We start from the raw sequence: 19,791 nt of genomic DNA, 5'->3' as shown, positions 1-19,791 counted from the left end.
TGAATTGAAGTTAAGCTTCAATTCCCAGCCAGCTGGGCAGTGGTTCTCTGAGGGAAAGATTCCCAGCTTGGAAGATGTTGCTAATCTGGCTGTACTGTAGGAAAGGTCCCTCTCCCCATTAATGAGAACATAGTTTGTGCTGGTTTTGTGGTGGGTGCGATCGCTTAACTGCTCATCTGAGTAGGGCATGGGTTTGTTTGCATCATTAGATGCAGCGCAAATGGCTGTAATGCTGCTTATTTTGTTCTCCTCCCCATCCCAGGAGGTGGCATTTCCACAAATACTACCTGTCTGCCGCCATCTCTCCTCTCCTGCATAACCTATGTCAGCTTTTGTCTGGGAGATTAGGGTTGGCCTGTTCAACTAGTATTTCACACTAAGGCATTGAGCAGAAGAAATCTGTGTGGTTTTTAGTTCAGTATGTTTTGTAAACCTGGGATATTAGGCTGAACAAACCATGGGTTAAACATACTTAAGCACGTTGCTCCAACCACTGTTTGTTCATCCACACATTGTCAGCCTTCATAATGGGGTTGTACTAGTGATTTCATCTGCACATAGCCCAGAAGGTGAACCCCGCTGCTGAGGCTGTACACGTGTGAATCAAGCCACTGGGGTTTGCGCAAGACTTAGGACGAGGGGGGAATCCAGCCTCTCTCCAGAGCGCTGTCCCGGTATACCACCTGCCATTTTTGTCTGTTGAGCTGCACGGCTTTTGCAGACAATAACGCGGGATAAAATAAATGACAACGTGCAGGGGGTTACGCCCTTCCACTTGCGGCGCTGCTTAAAAGAAAAATCCCCAAAAAACCTGCGGAAAATAGCAAAACGCGCCGAGAACGATTCGACCTCGCCACCTGGAGCAGGAACAGACAAGGAAAAGGAGATAGAACGTTCCCGGACCGCCCCGCACAGAAAGCGCTTCGCAGATTGGTCCGTTCGGAAAGGAACGTCGCCACAAAGTAACGCACCTCGCGGCCAATCACGGCGTGCCCTCGCGCCCCAACAGGGGGCGGGGCGGCCAAGAAGTGGCGGGGCCAGTGTGACGCCTTCAGGGGGCTCCCCTCTCCCCCCGCAGGGCAGGGGCGGGGCGGAGTATCCCGCCCGCGCCACAGCGAGCGGCGGTCGGCGCGCATGCGCAGGAGCGCGGCGGGGCCTGCTCTCCTTCGCGTCTCCTTCCCGACCGCTACTGCCACCGCCTTGGCAACCGCCGCCAGAGCGCAGGCGCGGGCGGCGGCGCGCGCGGGCTGGAGGGCGAGCGGGCGCGCGCGCGCACTTCCCCTGCCCCCCGGAGCTTCCCCTCAGACAGCCGCCGAGCGGGCCGGGCCGGGCCGCGGTCACGACGAGGCAGGGGCCTGCCGCTGCCCCCCGATTCCCCCGGCATGGGGCGCCACCGGCGCCGGGGCTGCCGACTCCCGCTGGGCCCCGCGCGCCCCGGCCTGCGCCCGCCCTCACGGAGCCTGTAGCCGGAGAAGCCGGGGGAGGCGGCCTGCGGCCTCCGTCGGGCCCCGCCGCGCCCCGCCGCGCCGGGCATGAGGAGCAGCAGGCGAGGCGGCCGCAGCCGCCGCAGCAGCCCCCCCCGCCGCTGAGCGCCGCCCCCGCCATGGCCCAGGCCGAGAAGATGGAGCTGGACCTGGAGCTGCCCCCGGCCGGGAGCGACGGCGGCGGCCTGAGGCGCTCCAACAGCGCGCCGCTCATCCACGGGCTCAGGTGAGGGCGGCGCGCCCGGCCGGCCGCTCCCGCCGCCCCGCCGGGCCCGGGGAGGACGGGCTCTGCGGCCCGAGCCCCTCTCGCGGGTGGCCGGGCCGCCCTCCTCGGCGCTGGTTGGACGACAGGACCCATCGTGCCCAGCCGCCCCGGGCGAGGCCGGACGGGCGTTTTATTCGGAAGCATCCACGGGGCGCCCGGTTGGAGGAGGCTGGTCTGGAGACGCCTCTGCCCGAAATGGGGATGCCCATACCCCCCACCCCGGGCTTATCTGGGCTATATCCATTGGTATTTACTGTATTAGAAATCGAAAGGGAGATTTTTTAACATATTTACTCATTGAGTTGACTTCACTGACCTCCCGGCAGTGTCTCCGGGACCCCCAGGGGTCCCTGGACCACACACGAAGCAGCGCTGGCTTAGGGGACCTGGGTGGCTGCTGGGCCCTGACGTTCTCTGCGGGTCACAAGTTTTTTTGTCAGGATAGCCCACTGTGCCAGGCCCCTGTATGAGTGCTGAGGAGGCGGCCATCGATAGGACCCTGTGATAGCTACTGTGCTTGCTCTGCATCTGTGTACCCTGGTTTGTTACTTTGGATCAGGGGTTCCCGAACCCTTTGCCATCACGGCTGCCTTTCGGGTAATTGTAATCGGCACACCCGCCCTAAAAATCCAAACATCAAAAGGAACACTGGAAACAATACAGTGAAACTTTGGGAAAGGTGGATTTATGGTAACAATGTGACTAAAAGGACTCTGTCTGCAGCTCCCCGAGCAAAGTACCCCTCCCAGTTTGGGAAAGGCTGGTTTAGATGATTTAACTCTTCCTTCGGTGCTTATTTTCTCCAGGGGGCATTAGCAAATAGTAAAAGACCAAAAGCCAATAATAATGCTGTTAACGTATAAATAAAGCAACCAGGTGATTCATTGTAATAGGGCATGGTGAAACGGTGGTTTCAGTTGGCCTAGACCAGGATTTCTCAACCTTAGCAACATTAAAATGTGTGGAATATGCAAACTGGCTAGGGAATTCTGGGAGTTGAGGTCCACACATCTTGAGGCTGAGGTTGAGAAACTGATCTTCAGATTTGCAGTGGAAGTTACCAAGATGTGAATCTTCCCTCTACTGCAGAGCCACTTCCTATAAGGCAATTCGACCACAGTTGTTTGAGTACTGGTGGTATAGGGGCTCACTTATGAAAGACAAAATAGCTACAAGAGGTAGATTTGAACTGGAGGCTTCTTGGTTCACAGACCACAGTTTTAGCCATTATGCCACTGTTACGGTAATACGTATGGTAACAGCTAGTGGGGTGGGTCTCAGGGCACCACTGGGGATACTCAGGTGTTGCAGTGGCGTCTTCTTCCTTTCCCCCTCCACCCCCGATCGAAAGTTCTTCTCCATTGGCGCCTTTTAAGGAGCTCCTGCTTTTCATTCATGCCCAAGGGTTAGGGGGAGGCAATGATAGGAATATAGCTGATACATTTGTGGCACTGACAGTTTACACAGCACCTTACAGCACAGTTGAAGCCAAAGGCTCAGGTGTCTCCTTTACAGGGCTTAAAAGTGCATAGTAGAGAAAGGCTGCAGGCTGGAGAAGGATGGAAGGTAGACTAATTGTGGAGAAGAAGGGGGAAAAAAGCATTGCAGAGTTATAACGGTTCTGCTTTATTTGTTTCAGTGACAATTCACAGGTTTTTCAGCCTTACGTCTTACGAACCCGCAGGAACAGCACAACAGTTATGAACCGACACAGCATGGTGAGTGCTTGAGAGAGACAAAAAGATTTGAATCCTGTAGATTGGGTAGGTAGTTGAAGTTGAAGGACCCCCTACGTGCACTGCAGTTACATTAAGGCAAGCGAAGATAATCCTGAAAGCCGAGCTTTAGCGACCTGTGTGATTTCCCATCCCACGTATTCATTGGATATCTTTGGCTCGGTCAGTCACTCCCATCAGATAAACTTCCCAGCACAGATACAGCAGAATTAACAGGCTTCAGAAAGGCAGAGTCACATCTAAACTTTTCTGATCATGAATAGTACTTTTGGTGTATAATTATTAATAATTCAATATACAGTATAACATTTTTAGCTGTAAAAAGTATGGAATAAATTTAAAAAGGGCTGTAGCTATTAGAAAATTAGGGTATATGGTTTTAGAAAAATGGGGAGGTCTGAAGTTTTGCAATAACAAAATAGCAGGAGTATGTGTAGTACTAAACAAGAGATCATATTATTGCTTGTTCAGAATTCCCCAAGTTAGATTGCACTATGCTCTATAATTCTGTATTTGCTATTCTTTCTCATTCTACAGCATGAGGGCAATCTGGCTGCAAAGTCTATTACCCTATTGATTGTCCAGTTGACTCAGTTGAGAATATTGTGGAAAATAAAATTGCAGCAGCTTTTACAAATGTTCGATTAAAACACATTTGTTTACTATATCTGTTCTTCCGTATAATAAACCTAGCAAGTGATGTACAGTAAGTGCCACAGGGTTTGTGCTTTCAGAGATAAATGAATGGTTCTCTTTTTAGCAGGGTTTGAACTGATTTGGGTATTGTTTTAAATATGTTTAAAAGTTCTATCTATCACAGTCTCTCCTCGAAAAGCTTTTTCCTGTCAAGACTCTGTCAAGTGCCTGCCAACTGTGGGAGAAAATGGGTAGGTGGGCTCCAGTACTGTAGGGGTCGGTTCCATAAGAGGCAGTGGCTAAGTAATGCAAGGATCCGTTTGCAGAGGGGAGTCCGCTGGAAGGCCGTTGGGCGGGCGAAGGAGGAATTGGGCTGCTGAAGGGGTGGGAAGGAAGCCAGTGCAGCAGCTTTGAAAAATCGGGCTGTTTTTGCCATGGGAATAACAACCTCTTAGTCTTCCAGGAAACTGGGAAATTGGCCTGTGTGTGTATTTTTGTGTGTGTGCGCGCACACATGCGCTGGGAAATGCAGGACAAGCAAGCACGTGACCCATGCGAGTCACATGACCGGGAGGGAAGAGGTCCTAGAATGGAACTGTCAGCAACATTCTGAGTGGCTGCCCAGGGGCCCCTCCCAAGGGCCGACACAGCCCGAGCGTCAAGCCCCTGAGTGCCATTTCTTTCCGGCGTTCGGTTGGGTGCAACACCATTAAAAATGCTCCTGGATTTTGAAATACGTGGTTAACTATTCAGCTGTGGTTTGTTTATCCAAAACAGATTGTGTAGCCTGCTTTGGCCAAAAGCGTTTCAGCTGATGTGTTCTCATGGTGGTCAAAGTATACAGAGCAACATACTTCGTTTTGTAATGTACTCGTCCTTTTGCCATATATTTAGCTGATAGGTGTTGGCATGGCTCTGCACAACGGAAACTGCTCTTCTTCCTTCCAAGGAGAATGAGTATTCCTTTGGTGCTATAAAACAAGGAGTTTTCAGGGCCACTGGCCTTGAAGTACAGGCTGTGCGGTAGTATATTTCTCCAACATGAAAATAATGCTCGTGAAAATGGGGAGTAGGTTTTGTTTTTGTTTTGCTGTTTACTTTTTCTAACTTGGCAAAATTTCCATTAATAGGTAGAATACGTTTCCAGACGTTGCAGATTATCCTGTGTGTTGCAAGGTTCTGTCACTGCAGAATTCTTGCCCTGGAATTAAGCTTCAAGCAAAACCGAAGTAGGGTAATTGTAACTCTTGGCTGTTTCTTTTTTCCCCCAGCTGATATCATCATCTCCAATCCGTATCCCTAGTAGTCGACTCCATCAAATCAGAAGGGTAAGTGAAAAAAACAGGTTCCTTGCCTCTACGAAGAGCATTTCTTGGGTTCCTCTGCAAATTCTTTTTTAACAGTTTCAAAATATAGCTGGCACAATTACATTTTTTTGCTTCCTAAATCCAACATCACACCTATTCAAAGTGTTCTGGCTGTTAGAGCTTTCTTCTGTGGAAGCAGGGAGGACGTCTAGGTGCAGACACAGCTTCTGGATGCGCTCACGTTCCGAGTGCAAGCAGGCGGTTCTTTGTAGAAGGAATATTCTCACACACCCCATGGTTCTGCTGACCACACGGCTCCTTTCTACTTCTCCCCACACTGATACAAAGTGCCAGTCAGGCAGGAAGGTGTGAACAGCGGAGACATTAATTCTTCCTCTTCCTCAGGAGGAAGGAGTGGACCTGATGAACAGAGAAACGGCCCATGAAAGGTGGGTGTGATTCAAATGCTCCAGGGAAGCGGCCTCTCTTGTCCTGCTGTAGCCACTGATGGACCTTTTTGTGTTTTAGGGAAGTGCAAACAGCAATGCAGATAAGCCAGTCATGGGAAGAAAGCTTGAGCCTGGTAATCCCTTTACAGATGTTAATGTTTTAATTCCGCTCCTTCGCTTAACCAGTGAACATACAGTGCAAGAGCAGAGGTAGCTTAAGGGGAGTGGCTGGTTCGCCACTTGGCTTTTCCTTAGAATGGCTCAGCTTTTATGGCTGCCACGTACCACAAGGCCATAAACGGGATGCTTTGTATTCTCAGAGTGACAACGACTTGGACAAATCTGAAAAATCGTCGTCTCCAAAGAGAATAGACTTCATTCCTGTTTCTCCAGCCCCGTCACCTACCAGAGGTATAGGAAAGGTATGTCAGAGAGATCTTGGGCAGGGGCAAAAGGGTGTCCGAATATTGAATGTTTCTCTTTCACAAGTATAACCTGAACGCAGCTTAATCTGGTTACGTTCTCTTCCGCGGACAGCGTTTGAGGGAAAGCCTAGATGAGCTCTGTGCCAGTGTTTACAGCTTGTTTGCTCCCGCCGTGCCCCTCCTGCAAATGGGAGCAACTAAATTCACCAGAAGTCCGGCAGGCAATGTCATCCTGCTTTGTAAGGGCTGCAGTGCAATTGGAGCCTGGGTTTGGACAACGTTCTGTGCTTTTCGTTCCTGGCCAGCCCTCATTCCTTTGGGAGGAGGCTGCACAGGGCCACACCTCACCTGGCGTCGTCATGCTTTCATGTCCTGAAGTTCCCTATAATCTGCTCAGTGCGTGGAGCCATGAGTAACGCTTTAGGCCGTATCAGTCATATACCGAGTCGGAAGACTGGTCCCTATAATCCTCAGCTGTACATTCTGAGTGGCAAGTCTGTATTGCTCATTGTGTGAAGCCAAAATAATGAGAATCACTTGATGGCTTAACTAAGGATGGTTTAGCCTCCTGTACCATCCTACCTCCTTTTTTGTGACCCCCACGTGTCCACAGGTCATGCTGCTGAATTTCTCATTTCAAATGCCCTGTAACTGTTACGCTTTTCTTTCCCAGCAATGTTTCTCACCATCTCTGCAAATGTTTGTGAGCAGTAATGGACTGCCCCCAAGCCCTATTCCTAGTCCCACAAGGAGATTTTCGAAGTAAGTTAACGTCTCTGAAGTGTCAAGGCCTTCTGAATGATACACCATTTCACTGCTGTAATATTACCAGAGGAAGGGCTACACCCAAGGACGGAGCGAACATTAGCAACTGTCCGAAATACTGAGAACTTCTTGCATTAAAATGGATTCTCGCTGGAAGCTTCCTTCTGTGGACGTTGTGCAGGTGTCCTCAATAGATCATGTCTGTAGTTCCTAGTCCTTCATTTCATAGCCTTTCTTTTGGCCATCTCATGTGAAAATGAAAGGTCAGCATCACATTCCTAGAAACAAGGGGCGGAAACTCTTCCTTAGCAGTGCAGTGGAACAATGCTCTGTAGAAAGCTGCATATTGCTGTCTTTTTCTAGGAAGTGTGACCATCAGTTCACAGGGATACCTGTTTCTGCTGAAAGCTTCTGAAATAGGTTCATGATCTATTAAGTTCTGTTGCCTGTAGGAAGATGAGCCTGGGGTATGTTGAGTATCCAAAGCTAAGCATCCTTCACAGTAGCTGCCATGTCCTGTCCTTTTGTCTCTAGTGAACTGTTAAACCATATATTGGTGGGTTTGTACAACTTTTTTCTTGATCTTGAAATAGAGTAGAGAAAGTGAGATATTTTAATACTATTATTTATAGACACCTCCTTTGTCAGAAAAGCTTGCCAAGCATACCATAAGCAAATTACGCTGCTAGTTTTTGTTTGGCAGGCGCCATAATGGTCTCAGGCAGTTGCTGTGCCCAACTGGCAGGTAGAACTAACAGGACAGGAATAGATGATGAAAACTGGCAACGTGGCAACAGTGAAAAAGTACAGATGAAAATCAGGCATCGTATCCCCTCCAGGGCTCCTGGATGGGGTGAGGCATGAGTCCAGGAAGGTAGAGATCTGGAAAATCTAGCTTTGCTTTTTTAAGAATTAGACTCAGTCAGGCAACTTGCTTGTGAAACAAAGAGCTGGCACACTAAATGGATCTTCACTTTAAGCTCTTGAAGGGCCACTTCCACGTATTTGCTTTAAAATATTGTTGCTTCCATCTGACAAGCAAAACATCATCTCAGTTCTCTCCAGACTGGTTGCTTCCGGGTGAATCAAACTTCAGCCCCCCGAATCCTTTGGCTCCACTAGCTTTTAAGGCTGACAGAAAGGGGGATGTTCTGTTTCTTTAGCTGATGCATGAGTATAGTCTTAACCAATATTGATTTTAAAGTAATTCAGGCATGCGTTTCCTTATAATCTTCAGAGTCTTCGGCGTCCTAGAGAGACAATAACCCAACTTTGATTTTAGCAGGAGGAGCCAGAGCCCAATCAACTGTATCAGGCCTAGTGTACTTGGTCCCATTAAAAGGAAAGGTATGTGGTGCTTCCAGAATATTGACAAGTACATCGGACTTTAGGCAGCACAAGGATCTTCCCCCAGAGGGTCGCTGTGTATTTGGGAGAGGGCTTGTTTCCTCGGTCCTTTCCTCCTGGTGGAGGAACCTCAATTTACAGAGAGATCTGTGTGGCGTTCTCGGACCCAGGCTGGTCTATTGGGTACTGAGAAGGATGATCTCCCTGTGTGTCGCATGATGGAAGCTTATCATTCTTCTGTGTTCCAAGGAGAGTGCGCATTCCTTCAGCACTGTAAAATAAGGAGATTTCTACCTGCCTTGAAATAGAGGCTGGATGGTAGTATATTTCTCCTACATAAAAACACGAGAGTCTTGAATTGTGCCTGCTGTTTTACACAGCCTCTCGCTAATCCCGGCGCTGCTTCGAAAGCAGCGGTCCACAGATCTGCTCACCATCAAGCAAGAAGCAGAAGGTCGTGGATCATGGGCTTTGAGCGTACAAGCAAGAATTCTCAGTGAGGGAGATAGTTGAGTTGTTGATAGTATCTCTCTTGTTCTCTTGCTCTTTGTTTCTAACCAGAGAGTAAGGGGGACCCCTTTCCTTGTTTGTCCTCTTCTGCTTGATGAAGGGGGAAAAAACCTGCAAAAGTTTGGGATATGAACTGGGGATGTTGTTGGCGTCTAAGAGATTGCAAGTGAATTCCTTTGGAAGAGAGAGGAGGGTTAAACATCCTTCTTTTGAAAAACAGGCACGTACTATGGTAGTTTGCCAAGGCTTATTTTTCAGGAGGAGGACACTTCCTACCTGCTAAATGTCAAGAATAAGGCGCCTTTTGTGTGTGCATAGAGCATCTTTTTTAGTTCACTTCGTTCTTACAAAGCCTTGATTTTCTGCGACATGCTTGATATTACCTGTCTCCTGTGGTAGTGTGTCAGTGCGAGATGGGCGAAAGGACTGCTACTCTTAAAAAGCTTCCTTCTCAAATCTAATGAGAATGGCTTGATCCCCCTAGGTGAAATGGAAACCGAAAGCCAGCCAAAGAGACTTTTCCAAGGAACCACGAACATGCTTTCTCCTGATGTGACACACCTGACTGACCTCAGCTCATGGTAATTGGAGCTTAGAATATACTGTGTTCTTATGATGGTCAGGCTGGAATGGGTCGCCAGGGAAATTGTGGCCACTGCTCATTACGGTTTCATACAGTGTACACAATGTATGTTGCCAGCACTAAGAAATTAATGGATCGAGTAAACAGAACCAGCACTGGCTTTAGGAAGGGGTTGCAATGTGTTGGAGAGAATGTTTGCTTCAAGTGCTGGAGTTCCAAAATCCAGTTAGGAGTTCCTCAGGCTGAACCAAGGCACACTCTTGTCTGATACTCTGGAGCACGGTTCCTCAACCTTGGCAACACTCAGATGGCTGGCTGGGGAATTCTGGGGGTTGAAGTCCACCTGTCTTCAAGTTGCCAAGGTTGAGAAACCCTGCTCCAGAGAACTGCTGCTGGTCAGAGGATGTGTTTGGGCAAAGTGCTGAACCAGAATTATTTGGAGTCCTGTCTTTTTGCTGCCCATTACAGTACGTTGCATTCCCACTTGGCTCCTCTGGCAAGTAGGAATGAGAAAATAACTCTGACAGGTGGGGAAATTTAGGGTTGCCTGTTGAAGAAGCTAGACCTAATTTCTCAGTCTTCTGGCTTGCCTGAATCCTGAAACGAATCTTAATTCTGGATTGTGAGCAACAAGGCCAGAATTTCAGCGTCACCCCCACGCATGCAAACATTGTGCAGTGAAACCATTGACACCATGAGTTGGACATGACCTGCTTCAACTCCTGAGCGGCTGAAGTGCTTAGCCATTAAGAACGTGTACAGTCAAACTTGTTAGGACAAAGCCAAAGGCGAGTACATAAACTCTTGCCCATCACTGAAGACAGGAGTGCCACGTGGTGTCCAGGAAAGAAGGCTAGATTGAAAAGGGAAATAATCAGACCTTTCCCACCTCTGGTCAGTTCTTGATTCTGAATAAAAGAAGGGGCAAACGTGGCACCGTTTGCAGGTGACAAGCGTGAAAGTCACTTGACTTCTGTGAGTGACACTATTTATGAGATGAATATTTCATGCAGTGTTCACCCCTCCCTCTGTTTAACTTAAAAACACTACCCCGCTCTTTATTTATATTTAAAATTTAGTCACTGCCCATCTCACTCACAGAGCAACTCAGTTTATGGTGAAAACCAGGATAAACACTAGTTAAAATACAATAAAACAATATTCTTAAATAAATAATACAGTCCAAGGTGTAGATGTTAAAAAATTCTTGATTTGTGGGAGCCTCCTCAGGGTGCCAACCACCCCCGGGGCTGGTTATTGCTCCTCACGCCCCACGTGAGACAGCAGAGCCAGGTCTTCACCCCTTTCCGGAAGGCCGGGGGAGGCCGCCTCACCCCTGGGGCAGAGTGTCCCGTAGGGCAGGGGCCACGGCAGAGGAGGCCGCCTTCCTGGGCCCCGCCAGTCGACCGGCTGTTGTGGAAGGGGTCCGCAGCATGCCTCCTCTGCCTGACCGGGCGGGACGGGTCGATGTGACAGGGGTGAGACGGTCCCTCAGGGGACCTTTCATGCGGGAGTGCAGATGTTTCTGGCGATTATCCTATTTCCAGAGGCATTCCGCGGAAAGGACGGTTGCCCCGTCTTTTTATCCGAAGCCCACACGTCACGAATAAACTGTGTGGCCCTCCTTGTACCTCCCCAGTCTGTCTTCGGATATTCTGGACGGGAGCACGAGCAGCGCCGGCTCTTCCTCCGACTCCTTGGCCAAAGGCGGCACCGCAGCGGAATCGCCCCTCGCGTGCTCCAACTCGTGCTCGTCCTTCATCTTGATGGATGACCTCTCGCCCAAGTGACCTTTCCCAGCTGTCCGCCTGCGCTGCTCTTTCACCGCTGATACGTGCTGAGAAACCCACGGAAATAAATCCACGAGGACCTGAGGGTTCAAGTACTGAGTGGAAATATTAACGCAACTTTATTCCTTGGCAACTTCTCTGAGCGGTTCTGATTATCATTCTCTCTAACCGACACGTCAGGCCGTCACGATAGGTCCTTTGCTGTCTGGTTTTGCAGCAGCTTTTTTTTTTTTTTTTTTAACCAACACATTATTTTTACCAGTATCTGTTCGGATCATACTAACTTTGCTTTCAAAGAAACCGCACTGCTTTTTAGAATTCTCAAACAAGCACCTAATTTATATTAGGGTTAAAGTGGTAGGTGGGAAAACCTTTTGCTGTTGCTATCATGGGTTCTGGAGGTAAAGGATGGTGGTGAAAGAATTGTTAGAGAACTGTCATTGTTCAACATGCTTTTTTAAAGGAATAACCTAGATTGCTCTAGAAATTCATTTAGGAAAAAAAACGAAGTGCTTCTGCTGGACAAGTGGCATATTCTGGGCTTTATTCCCCCCCTCCATACACAACACACTTAAATGAAGAATTGTTTTATAGTAGGAACTTGTTCTTTATTTCTCCGTTGCATCTTCTACTTTTTCATTTCCAGAGAAGAGGGAGAGGTTGCAAACTGTCCCTTGTGGTTCAAGGCAGTGGCTGCCACGGCCTCGTGGGCTAGGGCGCTCTGCGCGTGGCGGCTCTGCTGCTCCTCGCTAGCAGCAGCAGTGGGAAGTGATTTAACTCACCCGCTGTTTGTGGGGTTCTGCGTAGAGGGCTTCAGAGGCTGCAGGGATTGCCACCGCTAGTTGCAGAAATATTTTTGGCCAAGGGGAGCTCTAAGGTGGGAATTACTAGCCACAGTTGTTTAGGCTACAAAGTAGAATATGTCAAATAGCCGGTGTCTCCCATGGCACTGAGAAATGTTTGTGCCTTAGGAGACCTAGTGAAAAAAATGGAGGAATGTAGGCTGAGGACCTGGGTGGAGGGGAAAGACTTTCGTTGTAAGGAAGGCTGCTGCGGTCCTGGAGGGTAGAAGACTCTGTCTGGGGACTGCACCAGGCCGTGTCGGGCTTGCCTGAGAGAGAGACCGGCCGTCGGCCAGCATCGGTTGCCGGGGAGGCGTCCTGTGTCCCGGCTGCAGGCTCCGCTTGTCCTTACAGCGCTTACGCAGAAGCCCGGAGGAGTAACCCTACGTACCGTAGCTCAGCTTGGGCTACAGCGAGTGATTTATTTACTTCTTAAGATCTAACCAGGCTTAACAAACAGAAAAGAGATCCACTTGTAATCTACTGTGTTATGCTATTTATTATTTATAACTGTAAAAAAAAAGTCTGGTGATGAATTATAGTATTTTTTTATGATTGAAACCCTTTTTTATGTTCCGTGAGTGCTGGCTAGTCCGTATTGAATAGGCAACCTTGTCTGCCAAAAGCGTACGCTTCCCATTCTGAATGTTTGTAAGTAATCCACACGCCCTTTTTGTCAAAATACAGTTTGGGGGTTTTCTCCCCCCCTTTGGGTAAGATAATAGCACTGAATTTGACGTGGGATTGTGCTGGCCTGTAAAGCGCAGGATCTCTGCCAGTATTTGTCTGTCTGAGGAGGGTGGGGGAAGAACTCTGGAGAGTGCTTCATTCTCAAAGAGGACATTTCATTCTCCATACTTTTAGCATTTTGGTTTTGAAAGTGTTTGTTTGGAATTGTAGCAAGTACTACGTTTGGGCCGGTTTTGCCTCCGTTATTGTAATCTCACTGGAGAGTTAGTTTCCCCACTTGCAATAAATATTGTAAAATATTCAGTGGTACCTTTCTTTTTTAAGCAGCATGAATAGTTCTGTGAACCATGCATAGGGTTTGTACAGACACCCATTGCTACTGCTTATTGGTAGTTACTTGAACCATTGGGGGGTTGTCCTATTTCTCTTTCAGTGCTGTTTTTTATTCTTTTTGCTCTCGTGTGAAAAACAAGTTCTTGCAAGGCTTTGAACTCATCTTGTGGTTTTGGTATATATCAGACTGAAATGCCATTGTCAACTGGTAGAAAATTCAAACTGCCTATTTTTAGTTGATTTTTAATTCCTTTTGGTCTGCATTTGAAAGTATCAAATCTTGAAAACACTTTGGCTTCTACACGTATTAAAATGTACTTGAACGACAAAGCCAAAGTACACAGCAACCTAAATTTAACTCATTTTCGCTATAGTACTGTTTGTCTACGATTGTATCAAACTGTCTGCTTTTCTTGAACACCTATAGTGCGTCTACAGTCAGGAGCTCTCTCAGTTCAGGGATCCCCTGCTGATACTCCATGCGCTGTGGTTTTGCTGGTCCTAACATAATTAAGTAAACAAACCGGTTTTCAGATGCACACATCATACTGTACGCTAACAGAGAACCCAGCAGTAACCTTGTCGCCTTACATCTGATCCGTTTATATTCCTGTGGCCACAAGAGGGCACAGAATAAGTTGAAAAAAGCTTTAGACATCTACTGTAATATGCTCCCTACTGTGATGCATTGGGGTGGACTGTCTTAGTTAGCACTGGAACTTCAAAGCTGCAGTGACTGATTGATCGATCGATCAATCGATCGATTACATGCCAACAAGTCATTGTCGACTCTTAGTGACCACATAGGTAGATTTTCTCCGTGATGATCGGTCCCTAACCTGGTTCTTCAAGTCTTCCAACGGTCCATCTGTTGGCACTGTAATGTTCATCTATCTACAGCTGGTCATCCTCTTTTCTTTCCTTCCATTTTCCCAGCATCCGAGCCTTCTCCAGAGAGCTGGGTCTTCGCACAATGTGTCCAAAGTAGGATCATTTGTGCCTTAAGTGAGAACTCTGGGTCCATTTGTTCAATGATCACTGGGTTTTTTTCTCGGCTCCAATGTATTCTCAGGAGTCTTCTCCAACACCAGAGTTCAATAGTGTCCATACTTTTCCTGTCCTGCTTCAAAGTCCAACTCTTCCTTCCATAGAGTGCAAGAGAATTACAGTTTCAGTAGAAAACTGCTCAAAATAATGAGGTCTGCTCTGACTTTGATTTTTCCAACTCTGCTTGGCATCAAAGGATAATAAGCTTTGTGAGAGATGGCCACCTTCATGTCATTGCATCATTACTGAACTCTCCACCCTCAGATTTCATCTCTTCCCCCCTCCTGTTTCTTTATACTAGAATGTGTATTTGGGGCCGCGTTTCTCCAAATGCAGGCGGTTTTATTTGCAAAACCTACAGAAGTTGGGCCAACAATTGTTCCTGATCGAAGTCATTTTTGCACAGATGCTTCTGTATTGGGTGTTGCTCTTTTCCTACAGGCAAGCTACTTTGCGAAATTCAGATTGGGCTGCATCCCAAACAGGACGCATTGGTTTTGTTTGAAAGTGCACAAGTCCATTTACATTCAAATGGTGACTTTTGCCCCATCCCCAGCCTGCAGGCCGATAAACCCCCGAGCCAGGAACTCATGTGTCGTTCCTCCACATTGGCCCTACTCATTATGTTCAACCTTTTTTACAGCCTTATGTACCAGCTGTAACTGAGAACACTTCCCCTCTGCCTCATTCTTCAGGTATGTTATATGTCTAATGCGGAAACCAGACAGGCTTTTCCAGAACTGTCCTGCTCCAGAAACGATTCCCATGGAGGCTTACCCACAGCAGGTCCCACTCTAAATTAGGAGCGACTGTACCACAGCATCTTGGGCATAGAGCTCACCCAAGTCAGCAACTTTATCTTGGATGATTCATGCTTTTTCCAACCGTGGCCTTTCCTCCCTTTCACTCTGCAGGCGCGCTGCAGACACAGGTCCAGGATTGTCCCCTTCAGGGGAAGTTCATAATTGTGTGCGTGTGATAATAAGGCTTGAGTTAGAAACTGAAAGCTGAAAACCGACCAGTTGACCCAACTTCTCCCTCTACTGGCCTCTTCCTGCACTGCCGCCATTCCTATGAAAGGCCCCCAATTTGCGCAGGATTTTGCTGTGATGTAATTTCTGAGCTGGCTGTTGAAAATGGAAGGGTCCGGTTAAAGAAAAACATCAAAGAGGAGCCCAAAGAACCATTACTGATAGACAAGCCGTGAACAGGGTGGCATTAGCAAAACAAGCGGTTGAACGCAGGAAGTGGGTTGTGGACAACCGTTACGTCACAGCTGGTGGTGCTATTTTTACTCCTGTTGGTAATTTTAAACTCAGAGTAAAAGGTAACGGGGAGAACGAAGAGTGTTTTTAAGGGATGGGAGACGGGTGGTGTAGTAGAAGCCACAGCCCAGGTATTAGGCCAGATGCAGTGTTTCTCAACCTCGGCAACTTTAAGATGTGTGAACTTCAACTCCCAGAACTCCCCCAGCCTGGAGAGGCTGGGGGAGTTCTGGGAGTTGAAGTCCACACATCTTAAAGTTGCCGAGGTTGAGAAACCCTGGGCCAGAAGATCCCTTACTTAAGGGAGAAATTTGTATGCATTTGCAAGCACATGGCAATTAAAGAACGGGAAGTGGAAATGGAAGAGCAAAAGTCATCCAGATGCATTAGGAAATTAGGTTAGAAATAGTGGATCTCTGGATGCAGCAGCCTGAAAGCTCAAAAAATCTAGATTGAACCTATGAAGGGACTGGAAGCCCCCCTAGTTATTTGGGGAAGAAACTTCTGCTTTAGCAGAAGGAGGGCATGGCCCTCCTTTGGTTTGCGAGCACTTGCTTTGCCCATGTCTGTCCTGCCATTGGGGAACAGGCAACTTCCATTTCAGCAGTGCATGTCCTCTTTTCCAACAGAAAATGTGCCACGCACTGATATGGAGGGAGACCACTACCTCAGCCCCTTCCCCGTATTTATTTTTTTATTGCTAGTTGGTTTGTACACACAGCTCCAGCCCAGCAAGGGGAAATTAGTTATGGACTGAAGGTAAATGATTGATACCCACTTTGTCACTATCCTGAATCCCTCTACTTTGCAAATGCTGCCCCCTGACCAGCTACTTTTAAATTTTTTTCTTTTCTGCTGGGAAAGTGCAAGTTTCACTGGTTCCCTCTGAGCTGAGCTCAACAGCCAACAGTTAACCACAAATAAAGGGAGTGAGCATAGGCAAGTCCTGATCTGAGGCTTCCCTCCGTGCCATTTAGTTTTTAGAAACCCAGCTAACCTGAAAGGATGGGAAACTTGGAGAATTACCCCGGGATTCAAATTTGACAGCAGGCTGGGAATCAGATCTAGGGCTGGATTCTGTAGAGGGGAAACAAGATTTGAACAATATTGCATGGAATGGAAATAATTCTTAGAATATGTCAAAGCTGAGCCTCATTACCTGTCTAAAATGGTGTTCTGTCATTTCACGTTTATTTCCCCAAAGAGTAGATCTGCAGAACACGCTAAATTTGGCTAATTGGAAACTTAGCTAGTTATTTCTACATCTTCTTGTGCTGTACAAGGCCAAGGTTAGTTTATAGTTCAGTAGGAAGGTAGGAACCCTCCAAATTGGATTAACTGAGTAAAGCAGTGCTTAAGGGTATGGTGTGCACACCAATATAGAGAAATAAGTTGAATTAAACAAGATACTTTCCAGAATAAAGTCATAGAACATAGTCTGTGTGTGTTTTCCTTGTGCATTCTGAAGTTTCTTTCGAGTTAAACTGAGATTGAAGAGGAGAACGCTGATTTTTCTGAACTTCATAGGGCTTTGATCAGGAAAGCAGGACATTCTTGTAATGTCCCTTTTTTGCACATCACTTGGTGTAGCGGTTACCACAGCAGAAAAGAGAGGAAAACAGAGTTATGAGCAAGATGCTTAAGGCCTACTCTGGAACAGCAGGTTGAAGTTTATTGGCACACCCTTGGTATAAATTGCATGACCCTCCCCTTGCTTTGCCCTCCCATGTTAATAATCATAATAATTTATGGATCTGTTGCTCTTAATTGTTGCTCCTATTCATTTCCCAGGCTAAACATTGTTCAGTTGCATAGGTTGCAGACTGGGTGATGCTAGGGCATTTTTTCCCAGAGAAACTCAGTTGACATGCCAGCCATCTCCCACTTCACCCCAGAAAAGATCCTTCAGGATCAGCAGCGAAGGGCTGGCAGTCAGTAAGGTGACCTTGTTGTATGTGTTCACGCCCTTGGGAAAATGAGCTGTTTTTATTATAGATGAGGCCTCGCAGAAAGTGGTTCCATGCCTCCTTTTTCTCCACCCCTCTTGGGTGCAGGTCAAAAGTTTAGCCACTTAAAAAAAAAAGCCCAGCACACGCGCGCGCGCACACACACCACAATATTTTTGGCTGCATTCACCACTGTCTCCAGAGGTTTACATTCATAATAAATATAAATATAGATTTCTATGGGCTCCCAGCTGGTGCAGAAGTCAAAGTTGACTGGGTCTGCAGAAGGTTGCAAGGACGAAAGCAGATCTCCCCAGGGGAAAATAAACTGCAACAATGAACTTAAAAAGTAATTATCACGTTGAGAGCTCAGAGTCTGTTCAGGATGCCTTGGTTTTCTGACTCATGTTTTGCCCTCCTCAAGTAAGGCTGCAATTGGGGGATGTTTAAAATGATGGGATGAAGAAGGAACTTTTTGCCCTTAAACAGACCTGCGGGAGGGAATATTTTTCTGGCTCTTACCTTAAGAAACTACTCAGTAGGATTAGAATAAAAGGGAAATGTCTTTTCCACAATTCATTTCTGTATCAAATGAGTTCCTTCATACCATTTTCACAGTATCGCTCATCCATCGTTGAAGTGACAGAGTAGAAATGGCCTGTCCTCATTACTGTTACATTGGCACAGTGATGGGATGACAGTGCTTATAAGATGACCTTATCCGTAGCCAGCATGGAGGTGAACTTGGTCTTAGAATAGCTGGTCCAAGTCTACATATCCAATAAGTAGGTGGAGCAAAAGGGATGGTTGGGCCTCAGACAAATTAGTATTTCATTTAAGCTCAATAAATCTTAGACAGAAGAGCTTGTGACATGTTAATTTTTAAATTACTATTTCATTTAAGTATTTCATTTAAGCTCAATAAATCTTAGACAGAAGAGCTTGTGACAGCTTATGTTAATTTTTAAATTACTCTAAGACTCTTTGTTATAATTTGAAAGTTACTATGGTATTGGGGTCCTGGCTAGAAACCAGGAGACGGTGAGTTCTAGTCCTGCCTTAGGCATGAAAGCTGGCTGGGTGACTTTGGGCCAGTCCCTCCCTCTCAGCCCAACCCACCTCACAGGGTTATTGTTGTGGGGAAAAGAGGAGGAGGAAGGCATATTAGGAATGTTTGTCTTCTTGAGTTCACCAAATATTAAAGTGGGATAAAACCCTAATAATAATAATCATAATAGTAATAATTTATTAGCTGTCACAATTTACAATAAAACATTAATAAATAAACTAAATGCGTCCACACCCACTTACTCTCCAACTATATTAAGCAGGCTTTGGAATTAACCTTTGGACTGGCAGGATATGTCATATTCCAGAAAGTTTTGGGGGAAATCTAGCAGCACGTAGTGACTAATGCAGGAAGAGACCTTTTCTATTAATTTTGCAAAGGAGATAGTAAAACCAAGTAACCGAAGGACAGAGACCCAAAATTCAGATCACTACGACAGAAGTAAAAGATTTTTCTTTTGTTTTGTTTTGGCAAGGGGTATGTGTTGAGTTGCATTGAAGATAATTTCTGAAATCGCAAAGAAGTTGAGAGCCGTTCCCAAAACAGGCAAATAATATGCAACCTATAGGCAAAAAAGCATGTGCAGATAATTACACCATTTCAAACAAACAAGTCCAAAAGCACGTTCTGGTAGGGCGGGGGGGTTGAAATTAGGTGAAACCACACAGAAACATTTTCTCCTTAATTCATGTTAATCCCTCTGAGGCAAAGTTTGAATTCTTCCAAAGCAGGAAGATAACAGCCTAAACAGTCAGCAGGAAGTTGTTCCTTCGCTCAGTTTCATGGTTAGCTAAATAACATCTTCCTCTTTTTTTGTCTTTTTTTTTTTCCTCCCTCTCATTTTGACTGCAGAAAGAAAAACAACCGGGCCATCTTGAAAAAGGAATTTGAAGACCAGAGTAACTGAAGTCTAGCTCAGTTGGCCTTAACAAACAGACAATCAGCCACCCTTGCCTTAAAGCAGACCTCCCTTTTTGGGGATGCAAAATCAGAACTGGTCAATAGAATTTGCATAGCTCGCTTCTGGCTAAGTTCCTCACTTTTGCTGATCGGGAAAAAATCATTTACACAACCATGCCTTTCCTTATTCCTTCTGTTATGTGTCTCTTTCCCCCCCAACTTATACAGTTTATGCCATCTTCAACAGTTACTTCTAACGCTTCTTAGATTTCAGCATTTCACACATTACCAAGATGTTGGCAACACTGTCCAAACAACAGCATGGTGGCTACCTTTAAAATGAAGCGTCAGATATCAGCGATGCAGCTGTGGTCTTAGCAGCCTGCAGGGTGCGCGAAGCAA

At 46.7% G+C, this 19,791-nt stretch overlaps 1 protein-coding gene and 2 non-coding genes across 6 annotated transcripts; all 3 read left to right on the top strand.

Annotated features, from left to right (window-relative positions):
* Positions 1–1,245: 1,245 nt before the first annotated feature.
* On the top strand, positions 1,246–19,547 carry PABIR2 (PABIR family member 2). 4 transcript variants are annotated; one of them, XM_063313320.1, is made up of 10 exons: positions 1,246–1,710; positions 3,389–3,467; positions 5,393–5,449; positions 5,834–5,877; positions 5,957–6,011; positions 6,198–6,299; positions 6,976–7,064; positions 8,350–8,414; positions 9,409–9,505; positions 11,147–11,331. In XM_063313320.1, exons 1-10 carry the CDS (start codon positions 1,604–1,606, stop codon positions 11,295–11,297), a joined length of 846 nt encoding a protein of 281 aa, XP_063169390.1. In that variant the 5' UTR covers positions 1,246–1,603; the 3' UTR covers positions 11,298–11,331. The 4 variants fall into 4 exon arrangements, with proteins under 4 accessions (XP_063169390.1, XP_063169387.1, XP_063169388.1 ...); XM_063313317.1 differs by having other exon boundaries at positions 1,553–1,710; positions 8,353–8,414; XM_063313319.1 differs by lacking the exon at positions 11,147–11,331 and adding an exon at positions 19,342–19,547 and having other exon boundaries at positions 1,555–1,710.
* Positions 5,037–5,166, top strand: LOC134504566 (small nucleolar RNA U109). Its single transcript, XR_010068657.1, has one exon. It is a non-coding gene; the product is annotated as a small nucleolar RNA U109 (small nucleolar RNA).
* Positions 8,626–8,754, top strand: LOC134504567 (small nucleolar RNA U109). Its single transcript, XR_010068658.1, has one exon. It is a non-coding gene; the product is annotated as a small nucleolar RNA U109 (small nucleolar RNA).
* Positions 19,548–19,791: the final 244 nt, after the last annotated feature.

The sequence above is a fragment of the Candoia aspera genome, chromosome 12 (genome assembly GCF_035149785.1).
Source record: "Candoia aspera isolate rCanAsp1 chromosome 12, rCanAsp1.hap2, whole genome shotgun sequence".
Classification (NCBI taxonomy): domain Eukaryota; kingdom Metazoa; phylum Chordata; class Lepidosauria; order Squamata; family Boidae; genus Candoia; species Candoia aspera.
This window is presented reverse-complemented; position numbering and strand designations above follow the sequence as displayed.

Coding starts and splice junctions, on each gene's coding strand:
- PABIR2 (XM_063313320.1), top strand. CDS start 1,604: ATGGCCCAGGCCGAGAAGATGGAGCTGGACCTGGAGCTGCCCCCGGCC. Junction 6,012..6,197: donor GGGAAGAAAGCTTGAGCCTG/GTAATCCCTTTA, acceptor TTGTATTCTCAG/AGTGACAACGACTTGGACAA. Junction 8,415..9,408: donor TGGTCCCATTAAAAGGAAAG/GTATGTGGTGCT, acceptor TGATCCCCCTAG/GTGAAATGGAAACCGAAAGC.